Source organism: Eublepharis macularius, chromosome 17, assembly GCF_028583425.1.
Source record: "Eublepharis macularius isolate TG4126 chromosome 17, MPM_Emac_v1.0, whole genome shotgun sequence".
Taxonomy (NCBI): domain Eukaryota; kingdom Metazoa; phylum Chordata; class Lepidosauria; order Squamata; family Eublepharidae; genus Eublepharis; species Eublepharis macularius.
In genome coordinates this window covers 33159778-33184595 of record NC_072806.1, presented here as the reverse complement: position 1 = coordinate 33184595, position 24818 = coordinate 33159778, and the positions used below count along the sequence as shown (strand labels likewise).

Here is a 24818-nt window from a genome sequence, read left to right as displayed (position 1 = left end):
ATCCCAGGGTTATGTGTGGATAGTAAAAGGCGTGTCTTGCTGTCGTCCGACTGACCTTCATGATTTTGAAGCAAAGGTTCTAGATAAATGGCGTGGATATCACAATACAATAAGCAGTACAGGAGAACAGGTTCAGTACTTTCTATATCCCTCAAGCCACAGGCACAATACCTTGTAGAGTAAGGAATTTTCTTAAATTTCCCATGGAGTACCACGGAAGGAAGAACATTAAAGCGTGCTAACATAAATGCTCTCTGAAGGTGAGGGGAAGTCAAACCAGGAAAATACTCTGCCAAAGAACCATTAGAGGAAATCCCCCATCTCACAGGGGAACATCTACCAGAGGTGAGGCTCCTAAGTTCTTGCATCTCAATATCTACAAGTCTTTGTTTAATCAAAGCAAATGCAGACCTCTCGGAAAGAACTAGGGAGACTCATGCTGAAATCCCACCCGAGGCATTTTTTCACTTCCTACCTACTTTTAAAAAGAATACGGTAACCAGTATTCTAACATGCTTTTAACAAATTATGCATTTAAATTACATGCTTTTTACTATTAAAAATATATTCCCGAAAGCAATTGTTCTGCGTCTCTTCTTCGGGTGACAATGTTTTTAGGCTAAATTTTTATGATCTCTCTCGTCTTCCTGACCTCAGGTCAGATTTTGTAGCAAATCCTACCAGTCTGACATGTATTTAGACCAGTGAACAAAACCAGCAACAGCCCGGCACATTAAAATATACCAATGAGCAGGTACTAGAAAGACGTGTAAATTAATTTTAGAAAAGGGATGGATAACAAAGGTCCAGGCATTTCAATCCTATGCAGAGGTACTTCAATCGGAGCAAACTGAAATCATCCCCCCCCCCCAGTATAAACCCACTAAAACCCCCTGATGGAGATCTTATTCAGTAGCCCTATTTTGGTTTCTAGGTACTGCTGAAACATACCATCTTAACCTAGAGGCTAGAAAACCATTCCTTTTATAAAATAAAAGCAGAGATTTTCCAGAATTCTCTTCTTTTGCTTGTGTAGAATTGCAGGGAAAAAGCAGAGCCTGGAATAAGCAGCAGCCTGAAGCGGCATCAGTTGCTAGCACTGTTATGGCTGTATCGTTACTCTGAAGAAGGGCACCGCTGCAAACCTATTGTGCTTTCCTACCTTCCTGCCCAAAGTAAAGATAACCAGAAATAAGGAAGAGGGGCAGCAACAGTTTGGGTGCCAACCATTTCCCCTTGAACTTCCAGCATTCCCAGAATACTCTGTATTCCAATCAATACACCTACACTGTGTTAAACAAAACAGATTTACACAAGAGAGAGTTCAATAGGAGTGTCATACATTATTAAAAGTTTATACGTTGATTTACAGGGCCAGATTTTTCTGCTGACATGCTTTCAGTGAAGAAAAAAAATCAATGGAGTTACCTTGGCAGAGAACCTGACCCATTTGCATTTAATGGAATTTTAAAATAATTCCATACTTAAAGAAACAGCTTTCATTTGAACACTTCGGAGCGCTGAGTAAATGATCACTTAACATAGTTTTTTGTCAAATGGTTTTAAAAGCTTGCAAGATTCCAGTGAAATTAGCAAGAATATCATACAAGAACGACAAATGGGAAATCCATTCCATGCTTTCCTTTATGTCAAAGGCCAAGGTATGGTTCACATATGCAGAAACGGGCCCTTGATCACTCAAAGAGTAATGAGAGTTAATTGGATCTGTGAAATGTTTCCACTGAATGTCACTCTGTTTGAACGAGAAAGTAACTTGTTCTAAGGTGACATTGGGAGGAGGCATACTGGGATTAGGAGTGTGCAACTGTCCGAGGTACAGCCTGGACTTGGTGCCACCTCCTGACAGCTACAGTGACACGGCCCCTACTCCTACCCCTCTTTCCCCCGGTGTCCAAGGGAGCCAGACATCGACTGGGCCATGCAGGCATGGGAGCAAGTCCATTGAGTCAGCGTGGGGTGCCTAGCTTCACCAGGTGGTGAGCCTCATTCCACTTGGTAGCAGGGCCAGGAGCCCACCGGACGGTCCGGTGGCCATCACTGCAGCAATGGGTTTGCAGCACGCCACCACTGCCACAGCAAGCCTTGGGTGGATGGGGCGGGACCAGACAGGACCAATGGCCAGCCCAAGATGCCATGTGGCGAGAGGGGACGAAGAAGGAGCCCTGAACAGGCAAGCACTCAATTCCCAGGGCGCCAAAGAAGACCGGTGGGGGTGGGGTGGGAGGATAGGCTGGGCCCTACTCCAACCCTTGGCACTGGCAATTGCCCAAGCCTTTGGAGCAGGGCCAGGGAGGTGGGGCTGGGGGTAAAGAAGGAGATGGGAGGGGGGATAAAGCGGGCTCCAGAACCGAGCTGGGGAGGAAGCCAAGACTTCCAGGCTAGAGCGCTGAGGGGCCTGGGCTCTCAGGAGGCAACAATTAGGGGTCTGGGTGACGCAACCCTCCCTAGTGGCCCTCCAGTCTGAGGCTTTGGGAGCTCTCCCCCAACAGAGCATAATGGAGGGGGCTGACCCGGAAACCTTCGCGGAGACTGCACCTCACACCACCACCACCAACAACAACAACAACAAAATTCAGTGTAAATGAGATCCAGATATCAGGAATACCATAAATATTCAGTATTGCTGATGATATCCAGTTCAGATTCTCTAATATGATTGTTTTATTAGAGATTCCCACATATATTTGATCCTTACTCCCTATGGAGGAAATTATCTGTGAACTGGGGGAGCATTTTTCAAGCAAACTCCATTAAATTTGCAGGGAATCTAGTCCTTCCTGCACTAAACACACCCCTCTCCCAAGTGTCAGGAAGACTGGACCCAGGGATCCAATTCTATGGGCCCCTGAACAAGGTGCCCCTCAGCCACTCTACATTGTTTCCTATGGAGGAAAACATTCCAAGTCTTTCCTGGGCAAAGAAACCTTAAGGAAAGGGGCAAAAGCCACTCCCAGTGCAAACCCATGCCAGCAGAACCAACAAAGTCCAACAGAACCAGACTGAAGCAAGGGAGTTGCACCAGAACCAAACTTAAGCAAGGAAACCAACATCAAATCAGAGACAAGGCAGAAGAGAACCAACAGGTCTATAACATTCACTTCTCCCATTTCGATTAAATCTTAGTTTACATAGTACAGAACCGAACTGAAGCAAGGGAATCAGAATCAAATCAGAGAATCCAACCAGAACCAAAGCAAAGGAACTAAGTTCAAACCAGAGAATTCCACCAAAACCAAATTGAAGCAAGGGATACTGTAACAAATAAATAAACAGCAAGCAAGCAACTGGCTAAGCAATCCAACACACACAAGAAGCAACAAATAAACAGCAAACAATTGCTTAAGCAACTCCGCCCACCAAGAAGTAAGAAGTAAATAAACAGCGAGCGACTGCTTAAGCAACTCCCCCCACACGGGCAACTCTTAATAATATATCAGGAAACCCCAGGAAGCAGCACAGCAAGCAACTCTTGTCTTTAAATTTACACAACCAGAAAAAAAGCTGTCTCCCCAATGCACATCCGCAGGCCACTGCCTCCCTCTGAAACAAAGTAACAAAAACAGTTTAAAAATGGCTCAGCTGAGTTTGCTGCATAAAACCGAATATATTCGGTTTAATCCAGCATTTATGTATGATGTATCCCAATTTTATTCGAGATCCTCTAATTTGATTCGGTATGCCTGGATGACGTCAATTTAACCATTATCCAGGTATATATTTGGTACGTTAGCTGAATTGCATGTCTTTACTAGGGATCCCAGCATCTCATCAGCCTACAGTCATTACAACTAGCTCAGCAAACTGAGTTTCAAGGACACCCTCCAGGCTGCAGCATTAGCACTGCCACCTCAGATGGTTTCCAGGGCCTTCCCTGCCAAGCTCGAAAAAGTCACAAGCCCACCTAGGGATTCAGCTCCTGCCCAGGGCTACCTTGCATGCCCATGCTTGGCTACCAGAGGTAGCTCTGCGATCCCAAGACCTGGTTGCAAGAGGATATCCTGCATGGATATGTATATGGGTTGTTTGAATACTGATATTTGACCACCCTGAAGATTTTTGTTTCCAACAGCCAACTATTTTCAGTTCCCTCACTTGCAAGAACATCTTTTAGGAACTTATTTTCCCCCAAATCAATATACAAGAAAACTAAACCCAGCAGACACTGAGAAGAGATATTTTTTTTGGATGAATTTATCAGCTTGAATCAGAGACGGGGCCATTGTGGAGTCCGAAGGGACAGCGTTCATCAACAGTCACTACTTTGTGAAGCAATTAGGTTGAAGGAATCCTTATTGATTTCCCATAACTCTCAACTCTGCTGCAGCAGAAGAACTTTAACTATAGAAGCAACTTAATTGCGCAGTCACTGATTTTCGGTTAGACACTTACAAACAGCAAAAATCAATAAAACGTTTCCCAACTTATTCAGTCATTGTGACAGTTGAGGTCATTAAAGCCACAGCACAGCAAGTGAGTGCATTTCACTCCTATCGATAACAGCCTACGTGCTGCAAAACTCAGTCTTAAAGACTAACAGGTGTATTACAGCAGAGGCTTCAGCAGACTTGGTTTCCCACATATAATTTTTATTTTTTATTTATTTATATCATTTATAGTCTGCCTTTCTCACTGAGACTCAAGGCGGATTACACAGTGTGAGATCAGCACAATCAGTAGCAAGGACAAGGGCAGGCATTTCCATACAGTGTCAAGGACATTTCCATAAAACAATGTCATAGGGTAGATGAATACAAGTTTACAGAGACATAGCATTAGCAAGGATCCAATACAGGGTTCAAGGACTGCTGAAACAGAACATAATCAATTCTAGGATTGACATTAGACAACATGAAGCACAAGCAGTATATATGAGTATGTATTCAAAGCAACAGATAATATGTAAAGCAACAAAATGGTGGAGCCCATGGTTTCCAACTCATTGGTGAAATATCCGAGAACACCTCCCTACAATACCGCCCTCCTATCTGAGTACAAAAGCCTTTTTGAATAATTCAGTTTTGCATTTTTTGCAGAAAGCCAAGAGTGTGGGAGCTCTCCTGACCTCCTCAGGCAGGCTGTTCCACAGGGTAGGGGCCACCACAGAGAAGGCCCATGTACGGGCTGCAGTTGATTTTGTCCATGTGCAGGCTGGCACCTGCAAGAGACCCTGTTCAGATGAGCGAAGCTGCCATGGAGGGACACAGGGAGGAAGGCGGTCCCGTAGGTATGTTGGGCCAAGGCCATGAAGAACTTTGCATGTTATAACCAGTACCTTCAATTGAGCATGGTAGCTGATAGGTAGCCAATGGAGTGACTACAAGCAGGACTAGTGAAACCAGAATGGCAAACAAGATTCAGGAGAGGGCTCAGAAACTCTCTCTTCACACAATGCACAATTAACTTATGGAACTCTCCACCACAAGGTGTAATAGTGGCTTCAGGCTCAGACGGCTTTACGTTTGCGTTTTCAAATAATGCCGACAGCTTTACTTACTGGGAAGATACCTTCAAACCCCAACGGCTCTTCGTCTCTGTATATGTGGTGCCTCAGTTCCTGAGGCTCTCTTACATTACATTTTATTTTGTCCTATGTATGCAGAGGCTAAAGCTAAATTTCTTGCTAATTTGTTAGTGGGGCGCAACTTTACCTCTGATATTGACAAATTGGGTTTTTTTGTTATCTGATACTAATTCATTTGTCACTAGCAGAGGATCCCTGTTTGTCTTAGCTGCACAAAAGATCAGGGCCAAGATTGTTTCTTCAGAAAATTAACTTTCTTCATAACTGTCTGGTCTCATCTTAGATGTTTATAAGCGTACTGTATTTTAATACTGGTCTGAACAATTGGATTTACTAAGGTTCTATTTTAATTGTATTTTATTTTGTTATTCTAATAACTGTATTTTATGCTTGTATGATAAATTCCTACTTTTACTGTTCTTAACTTTGTATTGTGGCGGCCTTTGGCCATATACAATTAAACCCCTTGACTGACTGGCTTTATAAAGGGGATTAGACAAATTCATGGGGGAAAGTTCTATTAATGGCTCTTAGCTATGATAGCTCAAAGAAAATTTCTCTCTCAGAGGCAATGTAACTGTGTATACCAGATGCAGATGTATGATCACCCACTGACTAGCCATCTCCCAGAAATCTCTGGCAAGCTTCTGCTGGGTGCTTGATTAACTAGATCCTCAGTCTGATAAGGCACTTCGTTTCTTAAAACTCAAGCTCAAGGTATCAAAGAATTCATTCCAATGCACATATTATTACCCCCACAGTCATTTTCACTTCTGATATCTATATCTCAACCATTACAACGCAAAAGCCCTAAATGGACCGGGACCAACATACCTGAAGGACCGCCTCTCCCCGTATGTATCCCAGAGAACGCTTAGATCAGCAGGAAAACATCTACTGGTGGTCCCTGACCCTAGGGAGGCTCGACTGGCCTCGAACAGGGCCAAGGAGTTTTTGGTCCTGGCCCCAACCTGGTGGAACTCTCTGTTGGAGGATACTCGGGCCCGCCAAGACCTTGTGTCTTTCTGGTGAGCCTGTAAGACAGAGATGTTCTGCCAGGTATTTGGTTGAGGCCAGTATTCAGATCCACCGATCAGCCTCCCTGCCTGTCTCCTATTAAGAGGGGGGCTATGAGTCATCTGCCCCATGTAGGAACGGTGGCTAATCGCGCACCAACTCACGTCTCCACCCCTCTCTTCCCCTTATGGTTGGCAGGGAAGGGTGAAGTGAATCCCATCCTGGGATATTAGGGACATGGTGCAGAGTCTGTTTTTATGCCGCTAAACCTGGCTTTTACCATTATTTAATGTACTGTTTTATCAATGTGTTTTTATCTGTATGTTGTAACCCGTCCTGAGCCCATTCACATGGAGGGCGGACTATAAATTTAATAAATAAATAAATAAAAAGGAACCGTCTTACAAAGCTGAATGAATCTATCCTTCTCATAGAGATGGAAAAGCACAGAAGAAGCCAGTGCCTAGCTTTGTGCAATCGATGAGATCATGGACAAGGTCTCTGTGACACGGGAAGGGCTATGAGGCAAGAAAGCCATAAGAGGATACGCAGTGGTACCCACAAGAGGATACGCAGTGGTTCCATAACCCTCTAGCCAAAGTCACCCAAATTAGGAGACAGTTGTGAAACCTCCTTTTATTATTTGATTGGTTAGTTGTTGCTCTCAGGAAGGTCCAGAGGGTTGGTCACCAGCCCTCCTTCAACACAGGTCACAAGCAGAAGGCTTAGACTAGCATGTTTCTTTCTTTTTTTTTTGAAATTTTTTTTATTAGGTGAGTACAAATTACAAATAAAATTGTTATTTAGAAACCTAAATATCAATTTTCCCCCACCCTTTCCCTCCCCCCTTTTCCTCAGACTTCCAACAGCTTTCCAACCCATATCTTATTTTATTACTTACTTATCTATTCCCTCTATATGATATTATCCCGTATTTCCTTAATAAACTAATAATATCCATTAAAATCAGATCTATTTAAAATGTAAACTTAACAATAATTAAAACTTCACTTTAAATGGTAAAGATCCCTATCTCTAATAATTCTCCCAGTTAATAACTTTCAAATTGCCATAATTTCCCCTTCACGTCCCACTTTTTCTCCAAATATTCCTTCAATCTCCCCCAGTCCTTGAAAAATTCTTCAGAATTCTGGTCTCTCAGCCTTCTTGTCATTTTGTCCATTTCTGCCATGTACAGCAACTTTTGTATCCAGACTAGCATGTTTCTGTGTGTTCCATCTTGTGCATGTTTCTCTGATGCTTTGGGAATGAGCACCTCCAGGCAAATTCCTCTCAGAGAAAGGAACTGTTTTTTGGAGCATGCAGTTAACCACCTTTTTAACTCTCAGATAATAATTTTTCTAGCCTTGAACTGACTGTAGTTGCAGACCAGTGAGCTAAATTATGCAGAAATCCCTTGAATGTGATCAAGATTTTCCCCGCAAAGCATGTAGCCTTTCCATGTTGCACAGTGAGGAATGCATGTCAGAAATCAACATTGCATCTTCAATCCCAGAGGCTTGCTAATAATGCTAAAGGTTAGTAAATTAATCCATTTTATCCTTTTCAATGGCTAAGCAAAAATAACATGAACTGAAATATTCAATGTACAGTTATGAAAAACATCTACGAGTCAAAGGAAATTTGGAAAAACAGCCCATCTTCCTCATGGGGGCTGCTTAGAAAAACAGCAAGGAAAAAACACAGCCAAGCAGCAAGGGAAAGGTAGAAACCTTCAACCTGAAGATGGCTTCTCCTTAAATCTTCCCAAATTTATTTTAGGTTAACAGCACCTTAATTCTAACGTCACAGATTATGACGAATCATAGATATATGCAGAGGAGTTAGCCGTGTTAGTCTGTAGTAGCAAAATCAAAAAGGGTCCAGCAGCACCTTTAAGACTAACCAATTTTATTGTAGCATAAGCTTTCGAGAATCACAGTTCTCTTCGTCAGATGCATGGAGGGCAGAAAGAAACTGGTCAAATATAGAGGAGGGGAGGAGAGGAGGGATGTAAACAACTCCTTTGATATGGAGATGCAAACAGCTCCTTTTGATGTGGGGATCAGTTTGCTTGTGTAAAGGTTCAAAGGAGTTTGCCGTGTTAGTCTGTAGTAGCAAAATCAAAAAGAGTCCAGCAGCACCACCAAGACCATCCAATTCCACTGCAGCACAAGCCCTCGAGAACCACAGCCCTCCCCGCCAGATGTATCTGACAATAGATATATGCATAGATATATGGAAGCCAGTTCATGTAGACAGGTTTTTGGGCTGAGCTCTCAGACAACAATATAATGTCTGCGGTACTTACCGTTTTGAGAGAGAAAGGAACTGTTTCTTTGGAGCATACAGTCAATTCCCCGTTTTTTTGCTGCTGATAAACTTCTAAAGCATCGACAAACTGCACTCCTTTGGCTAGTCGATTTCGTTTCCTAGCCTGTAGGGAAAATCACATGCTTGCAAAGCTTGGTAGATGGAAAAAAACGGGAGCCGAAACTTACTACTTTAAGACATTGTGTTTTTCAAACTTCCTGCATTCAGGGGATATTCTGTGCATTGATTCCTCTGTTGAGGAAATGCTGCATTTCCGGTACGGAACCACAGAAGAGATGCTAGGGCATGTTCTAGGGCAGACCCTTTGGTTCACACAGAGCTCTAGTCCGGCCTGCTGGACCTCAGTATCAGCTTGAATGAACTGAGAATCCATCAAAGACTCTTGGGGTGGGGTTTCTGGTAAACATAACTACTGGGAAACTATACCAAGAAAAGGTCTGTTTTTTATTTCATAATTGGATGAAAGTTTAAAATTATATATATTGATAAGATTATCTCTGTATTACAATTTGGTTGAGATTTGAGTATTTAATATTGTTATTATTATTGTTTGTATGTTACAAATTAATAATATTTTTTTTAAAAAAAGACTCTTGGGGAGCCAGTTTGGTGTAGTGGTTAAGAGCGGCAGGACTTTAATCTGGAGAACCAGGTTTGATTCCTGACTCCTCCACTTGAAGCCAGCTGGGTGACCTTGGGGCAGCCACACCTCTCTCAGAGCTCTCAACTTCACCCTCCTCATAGGGTGATTGTTGTGGGGATAATAACACACTTTGTAAACTGCTCTAAGTGGGCGTTGTTGTTCTGAAGGCAATATATAAATCAAACGTTATTATTAATGTTGTTATTCTTTGTATTTACTCAGTACAGGGGAAGAGAGGTGGTGGTAGGCAAACTGGTTTTTAGGAAGCTCGCCAGTTTTTACTCATGTTCTCATTCAAAGACCATTGATAAGATCAGGGTCCTGAGAGGATGGACCACAGATCCTTTAGATCCCTTTCCAATACTATCCACAACCAATTTTTAAAATAAATCTTTCATAGCATTAAATATGCTATTTAAAGTACATTTTGCAAAGACAAACATCAAACTAACAGTTGATTTAAAATATCAGATTTCCTCAAGGAGACACTAGTTTCAAGGCTGTTCAAAAACAATCTTATCAGCATATCAAACATTTAACAAACTCCTTCCCAAGGTGTGAAAAAGATGATGTTTTGCCCCATTTAATAAAACCATAAGAACTGGTATCATGTGTTTAAGAGCAATTATCTAAAAGTTGTATCTACAAGAGTTCTGAACTTTGGGGGGAGACCGTTACAATAAGGAATGCTGAGGTTTTATTATAATAGCATATCACAAAATATTAAAGGTGGTGTTTCTTCTAACTGATTGGCAGATTTTATTCATTCATTCATTTCACACTTAATAAAAGCACTTTGATTAATATGTGCCAGTAATTAATCCCTGAGTCATGTTCTTGTGAATATTGTAATGCAACAGTAGGGTTCTTTGGGAGAAATGGCAACCGTTAAAACAGTCGTCAAGTCAGGGGCACATTTTCAGCCAAAATGCTAGAGGATAATCAGGCAGTCTCATTCAGCTATGTCTGGATTACTTTTACTAGCTGAGAAATTTACTCACCTGCTCTTCAGTTTCTAATGAACGAATTCTTTTCCTATCCACTTTAAAATCGTCTTCGGCTTCTTGCAAAGATGCTTGCTTCTTTGCAGATAGTTTTGAAGAAAGTGTGACTTTTGAGGCCTCTTCTGTAACAGAAACAAAATCAGAGAGGTGAAAAGCGCGCTTTGCTTGAAATCTTGCTAATTACCAGGGCTTTTTTTCAGCTGGAACGCGGTGGAATGGAGTTCAGGAATCTCTTGAAAATGGTCACATGGCTGGTGGCCCCGCCCCCTGATTTCCAGACAGAGAGGGGAGTTTAGATTGCCTTCTGCGCCGTGGCGCAGAGGGCAATCTAAACTCCCCTCTGTCTGGAGATCAGGGGGCAGGGCCACCAGCCATGTGACCATTTTCTCCAAGGGCAACCCACTGAGTGCCACCACCTCTTTCCCCAGAAAAAAAGCCCTGCTAATTACCGTAACACCCAGTTGTTCAGACCCAGGAGACTCCTACTGATACAAACCTGAAACTAGAAGTTACATTATCCCAAAGTTAAAGATGTAAAATTTCTAGAAATGTTGAGGCCCTGGAAGGAGGAGAAATTCGGGAGAAATTTAAAATATATGCAGTACTTAGGTTCTTATGAACCACAGGCTTGCTTTAACAACCGAAAGTGTATCAGTTATGACTTAGCTCATGCTTTAGTTTTAAATTCAAATGCTTTTAGTTTTCTATAAAATTGAAATCCATCCAGCTGCTGCAACCTTAACATACACATCTGGCAGTGCCATCCTAAAAACATTTTCCTGGGAATAAACCTCACTGAATAGCTGAATATAGAACATTCAAAGTTTGCAGTAGTCAAAACAAAGTGTGTTATTTGGACAGACTCATGTAGTCACAAACAGGACTGGCAGCACATTTCAATACTAAATTAAATATCAACATTAAACCATTCAATAATGTCTTATTATATATAGCAAATTAGTTGTCGTCAAACTTTGTCACATTTAAGCAATCAATATATCCTTGAAATGATCGTATATGTCAGCATTCCCTAATGCTGTAGATTGTCTTACATTAAAATCTTCATACTACACATTGTTTTAAAAAAACATTTCACCCACTACAAAAAACAATATATTGCATATAATTTTTTTCCAATGCCCCTATATTCCATTGAGAAAATTTTTAAAAGTTCTCAGGGGAAGGAAATTTGTTAATGAATTTTTCTTCTCCCCCGCCCCCCCACCCAACAAATTTTATTTAAGCTATAAACAGTAAACATAAAATATAAAAAACACAGCAATCTAAAAAACCACACTAACAATACATATAAATCAAATCATTATCTATTTCATGTAAAAAGTCTATAAATGGTTTCCATTCTGCCAAAAAGTAGATAACGTCTTTTCTCTGATCAGTGAAGTAAGTTTTGACATTGACGCAAACTCCAAAACGTTTATCCACCATTTCTCCATTGCAGGCAGTGTCGGAGTTTTCCATTGTCCATGAATTTTTCCAGGCCTTCACATCTCTGCAAGTCAGACCATAGGTCCATCTACACAATACCGTCTATTCTGACTGGCAGATCACAAGAGTCCTGGTCAGAGAAAGATCTTTCCTCAAAAAGATCAGCTACCTCAGATCGTTTTTCAAAAAATCGATGTTGTCAAAGACTAAACCAAGTGCTCAAAGGGATGTCTCTGCAGATATGCTTCCTCCAATGAAAGTGTAACGGGACGGTTGCCCGTGTCTAAAACCAAGCTTCAACTTGCCGGGAGAAAGATGGATCTCTCTCCGGGGAAGCCGAAAGCAGTTAGTCTTTAGACCTGTCAAACAGATAAGTTCTTTGAACCAGCTGTTTATCAGTACATTTATTTATATAGGGTTCAATATTGCTTTGCAACTCCTTATCAAACACACAGACACCAATCTAGAGTTTATTTCACTTTATTGAAAATATACCCTAGTTTTTTAATGAAGCAAGCAATCAAAATATAAATGGCTATTAATATGAATCCTATAACAACAGAACATAGAAAGGCAATAAGAAATAAGTTCACTAACATTTCTCAATAAATCCTAAGTTTAGCATTGCTCAAAGTTTCTATGAAATACATAGGTAGAAATAGTTTCTCACCTAGATTCTCCCAAGAGATCTCTTCCATCAGTACCCTGCTTATTCTTTCTGTGTTTGCAATTATATACCTAATCATATGCAAATATTTAGGGTCTATTCACATGATAGCACAAACAAATATTGATTGGTTTGACACTTCACTGAATATTCATAATTTCATAGTACAGCCTTCCAATTAGTTAAAAAATTATGTCATAATCTGTACTGCAGGAAAATACTATAAATCTCTAACAAGTGTCAAGAAAAGTTAAGTTGGACAATCACCATTGGTTGAATCTCTGATAGAAGAACATCAATCTCAGTAGAGTCCACTATTTTAATTAATTGTCAAAGGATGAAAGCACACCTGCTGAATTACCTTATACATAGAAAAAATACACTGAAAGTTCATGTAAAGTTTAAAAGTTCATCTAGAGAGTATAGAAGCTAGGCCTAGTATTGTTCAGTATTGATCATTGGCATATGATTTTAATCTATATTGGTATAACAAAAGGAAGGAGACAGGACAGCCCGATCTTCTGCAGATCAGGGGTGTCTTTTATTATTGACCTCCATACAGGCCCTGATAAAAATGGCCCTCCCCTTTTGAAGGCAATATGAGGGGTTACAAAAAAAAACCAGAAGCTGTTTGGTAGTTGGCGCTTTGCTGTAGAATTCATTCTCCAAAGAGGCCAGCTCAGGCTGATTTTTAGACAGTGATTTGTTTGTTTAGAAGATGCCCATTCACGGCTTAAGATGAGCGGCTAGTGAACCTGCTTCCCTCTGGTTTTTGCTAAACTGCCTTTTAGTAGGCTGTGATCACCACTTTTCAGTCCCTGTCACTTCTTTGGTGGACAGAGCAGGATAGGAATGATTGAATTAAATAAATTAAATAAAACTAGTTGGTTATCTTATTTGCCGCATGCAAGGAGGCAAGTAGTATTTACAAGCCTGCCCCAAAATTGTTACCTGAATCGGTCTCCTTGCGAGTAAATAGAATTTGTGGGGGGAATTAGCAAGCAAGGAAGACAGCTATGCGAGAGGCTGGTAACCGCGGGATCTATTCACCAATAATTTATGGAGTCCTTTCCCAAAGATGTACACACACACAGCTGGTGTTCTTAATTTAAGAGTAATGTTTATTCAAGGGGCAAATGCATACACACACAGACACACAAGAGGCCTAAGAAAAGCAGTGGTGAAGGTGGGATAGATTTGCAGGTTTGCAAGGCAGTAATTACCTGTCCGGAGAGCGGGGGGTCCACGGAGGGAGAGCTTCAAACGCCAGCGTTCCTGGCCAAGGGAGCAAGAGGCTTAGGGCAAACCTCAGGGGAACAGCACTTTGGATCCAGTAAGTGAGTACAATTTGAATGAGGCCAGGGCCCTACCTTTATAGGTAAAACGTGCCCTGAGGTGTGAGAACCCTCCTAGCCGTTAGAACAAAGACTCCAACGGTCAGTTCCAGGGATTGACAAAAGGGTTGATTACCTTGACTGGTAGTTGCCGGAGCGTGTGAAATCAAATGCAAAATTTGTTCTAGCGCTGCACAAAGGGATAGTTTGTTAATGAAGTCCACTGGAGCTAAGTTGATGAATTTAGTTGGGGAATGTACTTTCCCAGGAACAACTGTAAACACTTATGAATGTCATTTGATTAGCTCCTCAGTCAATGACAGGAGATCTCATCACGGAAGGAGGGAAAGGAATGTGCTAAGTGGGGATGACCCTGCGATACTTTTGTTGCACTGGATTCCTTAGGGGCTGGGGAGACTGCAAATCCAATCACCTCTGATCACTCCGTATTCCTCTGCAGCATTCCATTCATGCCTGGATCTCCTGGGCGGGACTCAGCAACAGCTGGAGGCCCTCTGGTTGCAATACAAGCTGCCATTTTAAATCCAGTGCCCTGGTGATTTTTAATATCACAAGCAGCCATGTTAAAAGGGCTATTAAAGATGGCAGAGGCTGGGCCGACTGCTTACAAAATAATGAAGTGATTTGAAAACTACCTCCATTTCTCAGCATGGTTCCGCCACTCAAGGGCATCCTGGTTCCATCGTTGGTGAAGTAAGAACAAGTGCCTTGGTTCGAACCTGCACTGCCCTGGTCCTGAGCTGTGGGTTCCATGTGGCAATTACAGCAACAGCGCATTGACGTCTCTGGCTTGTTGCATTCCTTTAAGCATGACCATTCACTGGGTGGTTTTTCTGAAGAGTAAACAGAAGAGCATTCACATTCTCTTTAAAAAGGAACGGAGGGACAGCGTTGAGTTTTTTCAGCAGCTCAAGGGCTAACATCTAACTGATTTTGCCAGAATTCTAATAAACCAAAATAAAGCAGAGATGGCACACTGCTGAAAATGCAACACTTCGTGACAACACAACACACAAATGATGGCCTATAGCAGATCAGTGAGATTACCTGGACGCCTCCAAGTCCACTGTCCGCCCCAAACCTGAGATATTCAGGCGCGAAGGTTCATATGCCACCAGCCTCCTATTCCCCTTCCCTGCAAAAAGCTCATCCATCAATGCAGGGTTACATAGACCACTCTTCTTGGGTACCTTCCCTCCTCAGTTAAATACAACACACGCACAGCTCGTATCTCTGCAAAGGAATGTCCCATCTCCGTTCGTCTCTTGAGGTTGGAGAGAGGAGAGGGATACAGTCTACAAGGGTTCAGGGCCAGGCTGAAAGCCTGCTACCGTAATATGGTGTATTAATAAGAAATATAACAGAAATATTCCTTCCATAGTGGCATGTATGAGGTGAGAGCCCAGCCTTCAGAGATACTAACCAGAATGTCCCTGACCAAAAGGCATCAAAGTACGGACTACCAAAACATGATCAGCCTTCATCCCTGGTATCACCTTTGGAAACCCTGTTGGGTGTGTATCTGCTATCTGATATAAGAGCCATACCCAAGAAAGACAAGGCTTTCTCTGTAGTGGTACCTCAGTTGTAGAACATCATCTCCACAGCTGTTTGGCTGGAACTTTTCATTTCATTTATTTGATTTTTTGTCCGCTCTTCCCATGACAGGCTCAGAGCAGAGTAACAACCAGGTTAAAACACATTAAAACATACATAAAACACATAAAATCATACAATGATAAAACTCAGTTCATACAATAAAACTCAAGATGTTGATCCCCAAAATATGCCCTGCCCCATTAACACTCATGGGGCGGGAGGTGGAGAGAGCAGCCAGTCTGATGGAAAGCTTGGGAGTGGTTCAAAATACTGCCCCCCTGGACAGGAGGTTAGCGGGAGGCACCCTACACCCCAGCCTCAACCATATGCCTGGCAGGACAACTCTGTCTTACAGGCCCAATGAAAGGATAAAATGTCTGGTTGGGCCCAAGTTTCTGCAGACAGAGTGTTCCACCAGGTCAGTGCTGAGACCAAAAAGGCCCTGGCTCTGGTCAAGGCCAGGCAAGCCTCCTGGGGACCGGGGATTACCAGCAGATTTTTTCCAGCTGATCAAAGAACCCTCCAGGGCATATATGGTGAGAGATGGTCTCATAGATATGCCGGCCCCAGACCACTAAGGGCTTTATAGGTTAAAACCAAAACCTTGAACATGGTTCAGAATTCTACAGGGAGCCAGTGCAGCTGTTATAAGACAGGAGTTATAGATGCCCTAAACAGAATACCCGCAAGGACACATGCAGCTGCATTCAGAACCCGCTGTAATTTCTGGACCAGACCCAAGGGAAGCCCTGTGTAGAGCAGGTTATAGTAATCTAGTATGGAAGTGACCATTGCTTGGATCACTGTCTTTAGGTCATGAACTGAAAAGGTATGGGGCAAGCTGCCTGGCCTGTTGTAGATGGAAGAAGGCAGACCTGGCAACCGCTGTGATCTGAGCCTCTGTTGTTAAGGAGGCATCTAGTATCACTCCCAAACTCCTAACCGTCGAAGCAGGCGCAAGAAGCGCCCCATCAAGGGTTGGGAATCGGATCCCAGCACCCAGTGACCCACAATCCAGATACAGGACCTCCATCTTTGTGGGATTCAATTTCAGTCGACTCTGCTTCAACCATCCAGACACAGCCTCCAAGGCTTTAGGTAGAACACCTGGGGCAGAGTCTGGCCAGTCATCTATCAGCAGATAAACTGGGTGTCATCTACATACTGGTGAATTTTGGGTTCCAGCTTTTTTTTTTTTAATAAGCCTGGGCTTTTGTTTAGTTTCTTTGGCCATCCATTCAACATCACTTTGAATTGCTGCAGCTGTTTGTATATTGTGTGATATTTTACTGGTTTATCTTATTCATTTCTTCACATCGTTGAACTTTGAAACTGATTATTTTACAGCCTCTGTTTTTATTTTATTACTGCTGCTGTTACTTTAAAAGAAGACTGGCTATTTGTATTATAACAGCAACTGAGTTTGAAATTGTTTTAATGGGTTTTTGCAAGCTGCCCTGAAAAACCCCAACTGAGACGAGAAATAAACAAAACGAGTAAATAAAAATCATATTTGTGGAAATTTGATCCCTGGCTTGGATCATGTGCATGTATTTCCAGACCTAGACCTGGACTGTATGTGTGCTAATGACTCCTGAGGTCATTAGCAAGAGCAGGAGACTGGAAAAGCTGAGCCAAAGATAGCAGTGCTCTGTTGCCTTGGGGCAAAAAAGCCAGGCCCCTATTGCTTACACCACCCCTAGCTAACCGGGTGGATTCCTGGGCTAAAGTTGCACAGGCCTATCCCTTTCAGCACTACAGGAGGGTTTGGAGACTTGAACACACAAAGCCCGCAGCAGTCACCAAGCTAGACCCCAGACTCAAAAAATCCCAATCCAAGCCCCAGGTAGGTGTGACTGGACACCGTAATAGGAAAGGATGCTACAGAACGGCTTACCATACAGAGACTGTTGCCAGGACAATGCTGAGCAAAGCAATGCCAAGCTTTTCCCACTTCCCGTAGGACTCTCCAATAAGCAGTGCTGCTTGGAGTTTAGCCCCTTAACAATCTAGAAGAAAAAATAATTATAATGAATAAAATGCATGAAGAGGACTATACTTTTTTTGCTGCTGCTTTTTTTTGGTCTGGAAAGCACAAAAGTCCTCAAACTTCCATCAAAACTTCTTTGGGAAAAACTAGCTTATTTTCTATCAATAAAATAGAAACTGGTTGTGGGTAAACTGCAGGGCTCATTTGGAGGGGGAACGTGCCGGAACAGCATTCCGGTAGAGCTGAAAAGTGGTCACATGGGTTTTGGCCCCGCCCACGTGATTCCTTTTCCTCCCCTCTAAAGGAGGCTAAGCTGCTTCAATCCATCCTGCTGCTTTATTTTCATTCGTGACTCGTGACAGACAGAGAGAGAGAGTGAGTGAGTGCAAGCAGGGCTGCTGGGGCTGGCTCTCCAGAGGAGGGTAAGCTGCTTTGAGTTCATTCTGCTTTATTTCATTTGTGAGAGTGAGAGTGAGTGAGTGCGTGCAAGCAGGGCTGCTGGGGCTGGCTCTCCAGAGGAGGGTAAGCTGCTTTGAGTTCATTCTGCTTTATTTCATTTGTGAGAGTGAGAGTGAGTGAGTGCGTGCAAGCAGGGCTGCTGGGGCTGGCTCTCCAGAGGAGGGTAAGCTGCTTTGAGTTCATTCTGCTTTATTTTCAGGAAATACCTGGAGATTTTTGGGGAAAGGGCCTGAGGGGTGGGTGTTGCTTCTGACACACTTCCGGTGATGTCAGGGTGTGTGGCAAATGCTAATGAGATATGATAATGAGTTATGCTAATAAGTCCCTGCAGTTCTTTTTCTACGAAATGACCCCCGGTAAACTGTATTACCATACGGAGACCATACCAGACAAGAAACATTGGCTCCTAAAAAAAACATTACAAACGAGACAGCTAATCCAATCAAAAGCTGGTTTCTCAACACAACTTACTGCATTCATCATAGCCAGCTGTGAAGGATAGGCCTTGCAGGGGAAGAGAATTTTCACTCCTCCGATAGTGTACTCAGAGACTGTTGAAGCCATAACCTCGTTTCTTTTTGGGAATTCAGATTGACAACTGCAATTTAAAAAGGAAAACCATATTTAACTATGCACATGCTACAAGTGTTACAGAAAAATTGTACACAGAATGAGACAGAAACAAGTGGAAACAACCCAGCTGCAACTTAAGTAAGATACTGTATTCCAGATCACTCCCCAGTGTGTTGTGGGCACATGCCATGATGGTGTGGGTAAACTGGGCTGGTAGCATAAACAGACATCAGGATTTGGATACAAGACCTAAAATAAGGTTGCTACCTTTTCTACTAGCTCTTACCCTTGTACTTCTAACAGCAGCTTGATGAGAAGAAATTACTCAAGCATTCCTAGTCTGATGAGTAGAGGTTAGGAAAAGAGTCATCGGCTTAATCTATCTACATGTCAGACTATTGTGAAAGGCAGTCTTCTTTGCCCATCAGATGTTCCCCAAGTCATGGCATGAGAGGGGCTTTAAGATGCTGGTGACCTGAAATATCTGCTTTCTCCCTCTTTTTTATTTTGAACCATCTGGCATGATGATGAGTTCTGGGGAACTTGAAAGCTTGCACACTGTTACATGTCATTGGGTTGGTCCTAATAAATGTATTGGGTGGATGGTATCACAAAAGAGACAAGAACAAGGAAAGTCGGCAAAGGAGGAGCATTGAAGAAAACGTCAATGAAATGTTTTGTCTTTTTTTGAAATTGGTGAAATGCTATTTAACGGAAATCTTTACTCACTAAAAATTACAGTATGTAGATTTGTACGTAAGACAATCTACCAGCATTAGATAATAATTTACATATATATTGCAGATACAACATATTTTCAAGAATATATTTATTGTTTAAATGATTACCTCTCCCCATCTATAGATGTCTAAAACAAAGGACCTATATCCGCACTTACATACATGGGGGGGAGGATCACACAACGTCTGCCATAATTAAGAAGAGAGTACAATAATAACTTCTATAATGCAGGTGATATATTTTGGGAAACAAAGAGTTGCCTGAAATGGCATTATAAGAGGTAATTTTTTATTTATTTATTTATACCCTACATTTCTTGCCAATTGGAATGCAGCATGGCTTATATAGTTCTCTATTTTATCCTAAGAACAACCCAGTGAAATAGGCAGGGCTTTTTTTCTGAGAAAAGAGGTGGTGGAACTCAGTGGTGGAACTCAGGACCGCACAATGACATCACTTTGGGTCAGTTGGAACAAGGGGGGAGTTTTTTAAAGTTTAAATCGCCCTCAGTGAAAATGGTCACATGGCCAGTAGCCCCGCCCCCTGATCTCCAGACAGAGGGGAGTTGAGATTGCCCTCCGCGCCGCTTGGTGCGGAGGGCAATCTCAACTCCCCTCTGTCTGGAGATCAGGGGGTGGGGCCACCGGCCATGTGACCATTTTCAAGAGGTGCCGGAACTCTGTTCCACTGCGTTCCCGCTGAAAAAAAGCACTAGAAATAGGTTAGACTGAGAGTGTGTTACTGGCCCAAAGTCACCTAGTGAGCTCTATAGCAGAGTGGGGATTCAAACTTGGTCCCCCAGATCCTAGTCTAATACTCTAACCACTACAGGATACTAGTTCTCTAATCTAATGACGTATTCATATCTCTTATGACTTATTCATATCTCATATTTATGACTGCCATGTAAGGGCCAGATGGAGAAAGCAGCAACCATCAGCTGACTGCCTCTGTTAGGATCCCATGCAGACGTGATTCAGGACACATTCCTGGATTGCCTTCTAAGTCAAGGCATGGGAGAGATGCTCACACCAAGGCCTCATTCCTCAGCCGCACAGGTCTTTTTGAGACCTCTGACATGGGTAGGAATTCGTGGAGGTGGGTCCCTCACATGACAGAGGTCTCTAAAAGGCTGAGGCATTATCTGTTTATTTACTTACTTCATTTATACCTCACCTTTTCCCCAATGGAGACCCAAAACAGCTTACATCATTCTCCTTGCCTCCATATTATCCTCCCAACTGTCCTGAGAGGTAGGTTAGGCTAATAGTGATTGGCCCAAGGCCATCCAGCAAGCTTCCATGGCAGAGCAGGCGTTCGAACCTGAGTCTCCCAAATCCTAGTCCAACCCCTACACCACAGGATGAATGGGGAAGGCTGCTGCAGTTCTCACAGGAGGAAGCCTTGATGTAGAAGGCAACCTGAAGGTCCCTGGGATGCTCCAGCCCAGGAAACAGCCTTGTATGAGGTTCTCCTAAATCAGCCTTGTATGAGGTTCTCCTAAATCATCTCCAATTTGAGGATGACGCCAGTGACCTACCTCAGAGAGCTATTCTAAGAAATACTGTGATAATACGCATGAAGTGCTTTGAACAATGAAAACATAGCTAGAGAAACAAGTAATGCTTATTCTAATGACTTTTATTAATTCTATTTATTTATTCTAATCACACACATAGACAAGAGAGAGAATTGTATCTGCATATCCACACCCAAAAAAAACTGAGAGGGGACATTCTGGATGGTCTCCATCTTCACTCTCAAAGGGAGAAAAGGTTTAAGGAAAGAGAGATTGACTGAGAAATGTTATTCTGCCTCCCCCGACCTCCAGAAAAGTGGAGGAAATTGTATATAGGAAACATCCTCACAATCAGCTAAAAAGATGTGTGGAGAGGAAAGAAAATGTTTCATGTGTCTTACATAAATACATCAACCTAGAGATCCTTTCCTCTAATGATCCAGAGGAGTTAGCCATGTTAGTCTGTAGTAGCAAAATCGAAGAGTCCAGTAGCACCTTTAAGACTAACCAACATTACTGTAGCATAAGCTTTCGAGAATCACAGTTCTCTTTGCATCTGACGAAGAGAACTGTGATTCTTGAAAGCTTATGCTACAATAAAGTTGTTTAGTCTTAAAGGTGCTGCTGGACTCTTTTCGATTTTCCTCTAATGTTTATACATATAGATCAAGATGGGTACCCGTGTTTGTCTGTTGCCAAAGAAAAGAACAAGAGTCCAGTAGCACCTATAAGACTAACAAAATTAGAGGTAGGGCATGAGCTTTCATGAGTCACACAGCTCACTTCTTCAGATGCAGCTAGAATATGAGTCCATCTGTCCTTTTGTTTATACATCTGTCCATCTCTTTATACATATAGATATACATACCCAATTGCATGCAGATGTAAGAAAACAGTATTTTACACACACAAATATATAATGCATGCATGTACAGATACTCTACGCAGCCCAACTAAAAGTGATTTGTAGAGATTCCTTTCCTCTTAACAAACCATTTTAAACTTTTTTAGCATATGCAATATGAACAAATATAAAACATACATTACACATAAATGAGCACACGTGTGCAACAGAACATGTGTGTGAACGTGCTCCAGTTAACGTTTTGTGGAGGTGGGTTTCCCTTCAGCACTAACAGTGAACTCCTAAGCAGAGTTACTCCAGTCTGAGCCCATTGAAATCAGTGGGCTTAGACTGAAGTGACTCTGCTTGGGATTTCACTGCAAATGCACGGCTTTTCTGTTTTAATTTCAGTTTCGGGGGAAAGGAGCAGAATACAGGATTCCCCTTCCCCTAAATTGCTGGGCGGAGCGGATGATTTGCAGTACACAGCCGGTTTCCGCACAGCCCATCGCTCTCCCACCCGCCCCGGCTCGCGTCCTGCTCTCCCCTCACGCCGTACCTCAGGGAAGCCCCAAACGACCGCGGCCGCTTCGCCTTCGAACCTTCCTTCCCGCCTCCTCTCCGCTCCGCCCCTCTCTTCCCATCCTTCAGAACAGCCAATCATTGGTGAAAGGGGAACTGTTGCCAGCCAATCCGCAGCCCACCAGGCTGCCCCCGCCCTCCCGCGGGATTCTCGCCGCCCGCGAACGTCCCGCTCCTTGGCTTCCGGGTTCTCGTCGTTGCCTAGGTAACCACTTTGAGGCCTAACCTGAATTTTGGCCGCCCAGACTTTGTTGTTTTCTCAAATTACTTTAAGCCGAATATCGCCAAGATGCTTTTTTTAATTTTTAAAAAAATTCAGTTATAGCTGATGATGCCTGGAAATGTTAAAGATCTAGAGGAGTTAGTCGTGTTAGTTTGTAGTAGCAAAAATCGAAGAGAGTCCAGTCGCACCTTTAAGACTAACCAACTTTACTGTAGCATAAGCTTGATGCATCTGACGAAGAGAACTGTGATTCTCGAAAGCTTAAGCTACAGTAAAATTGGTTAGTCTTAAACGTGCTACTGGACTCTTCAATTTTTGGAAATGTTAAAGACTCCAGTAGCACCTTTAAGACTAATCAACTGTATTGCAGCATAAGCTTTCGAGAACCACAGCTCTCTTCGTCAGCATCTTAAAGGTGCTACTGGACTCTTGACTATTTTGCGACTACAGACTAAAACGGCCAACTCCTCTGGGAAATGTTAGGAGTGAGTTTCTCTCTTACTTAGTTCTCCTGTTAGTACTTTGACTCTAGTTTGGCAACCTCCAGGCGGGGGCCTGGAGAGCTCCCGGAATTACAACTGATCTTCATACTACGTACATCAGTTCCTCTGGAGAAAATGGCATCTTTGGTGAGTGGACTCTATGCCGTTGTTAATTTATGCTACTTGGGTTGCCAGCTCCAGGTCGAGAAATTCCTGGAGTTTGTGGGTGAGTCTGAAGAGGGTGGAGTTTGAGGAAGGGAGGGGACTCAGTGGGATATAATGCAACAGAGTCCACCCTCCAAAGCAGCCATCTTCTCCAGGGGAACTGATCTCTGTGGCCTGGAGATCAGTTGGAATTCTGGGAGATCTCCAGCCACCACCTGGAGGCTGGCAACCCTATGATAAACCTGGTAAGGTAACAGCAACTATTAGCTGCAGCATCTCAGGTACAGATGCTCCATCAGTAGTGTTTCTGTTGAGGGCTGTTGCTGGAGCCAAAGGTGGACTGCAACCTGCTCCACCGTATTGATTTGGTTAAATAATAACACTATTTATATACACTGGATAGGGGTCCACAGGGAATTTTAGGGTGTTTCTTCACACAGGGATCATCTGCCAATTTCATTTTACTTCATTTCTACCCGGTACCCTTTTCTCCCCAATGGGGACTCAGAGTGGCTTACGTCCTCCTCGTCTCCTCCGCTTTTTCTTCACAACAAACCCTGCAAAGTGGGTTAGGCTGAGAGGGTATGGCTGGCCCAAGGTCACCCAGCAAGCTTCCACGGTAGAGTGAGGAATCGAACCTGGGTCACCCAGATCCTAGTCAGACATTCCAGCCACTACACCGCACTAGCGCTACCTATTCTAATCAGTTTCCCCCCTGACCATTGTGTGTCTTATAGGAGCAGGAGCCTTTGGTGGCAAAGCAGTTGGCACCCGGCATGGCTATATGTGTCAATATTATCATCTTTTACAAGAACGTGTTCTCCTCCATGTCTCCAAAGGGATGCATGATGCGCACATAATTGGAAGTGAAAACAGGAGAGAAAATATGACATTAAAACTGCAGCATCCAAAAGTGTGTGTGTTGCCCTGTTCTTTACGAAGGCTGGTGGTGAAGCAGCCATTTTTCTTCTCCTTTTCTCAGTTGTAAACAGCACTGAGGTTGTCACTGGAGGTCTTGTCTCTTGGCCAGAAAGTTTCCTGTGCATTTGAAGATGTGTTGTGGAGTTGGAACTGACACACAGATCTTCAATGAGCTGCAGGAAAATGAAGCTTTCAGTAGATAGAAGCAGAAGCAGCCCTTTTGTGTCTTGCATGCCAGGGAATGTAGGTCAGGATACTACCAACAATTGGGACACCACAGTGCCTTTATAGTAAGGGTCTAATTACAGTGTCTAATTTCTGTTGCTGTAGTGAGCAAAGATAAGTTATACTGTGGTTGCCGCCCTCTTGATAGTTTTTTAATTATTTATATGTACATTGTGATTTTAATATGCTTTTATGATTTGTAAATCTTTGTTATATTGTGATTGTTTTAACTGATGTAATCCACCCTGAGCCCGTTCGCAGGGAGGGTGGAGTAGAACAGTAATTAAATAAATAAATCTTTACAGGACATACACTTAAGCATACACTCTGGCTATATATATCCAGTAATTTGACCTTTTAGGACAAAAGTTATTACTCATATTAATTTTGTATTAGAATACTCATTGATCTTTAAGGATGTTTATGTACTTTTAAATTACTTACCTGTATTCTGATATGTAATTGACAGTCATCAAAAATGAACCAT

General features: G+C 42.7%; 1 protein-coding gene across 1 annotated transcript in view; it reads right to left on the bottom strand.

The window, feature by feature from the left end:
• The window catches only part of BRIP1 (BRCA1 interacting helicase 1), a 157532-nt gene extending 135190 nt beyond the window's left edge, over positions 1–22342 (bottom strand). Inside the window, exons 1-5 of the mRNA XM_055001863.1 lie at positions 22293–22342; positions 18528–18654; positions 17505–17616; positions 10538–10662; positions 8871–8996 (exon numbers count right to left, since the gene is read on the bottom strand). Coding sequence (XP_054857838.1) covers positions 8871–8996; positions 10538–10662; positions 17505–17616; positions 18528–18620 — 456 coding nt within the window. The 5' untranslated portion in view covers positions 18621–18654; positions 22293–22342. The remainder of the gene's footprint in view (positions 1–8870; positions 8997–10537; positions 10663–17504; positions 17617–18527; positions 18655–22292) is intronic.
• Positions 22343–24818: the final 2476 nt, after the last annotated feature.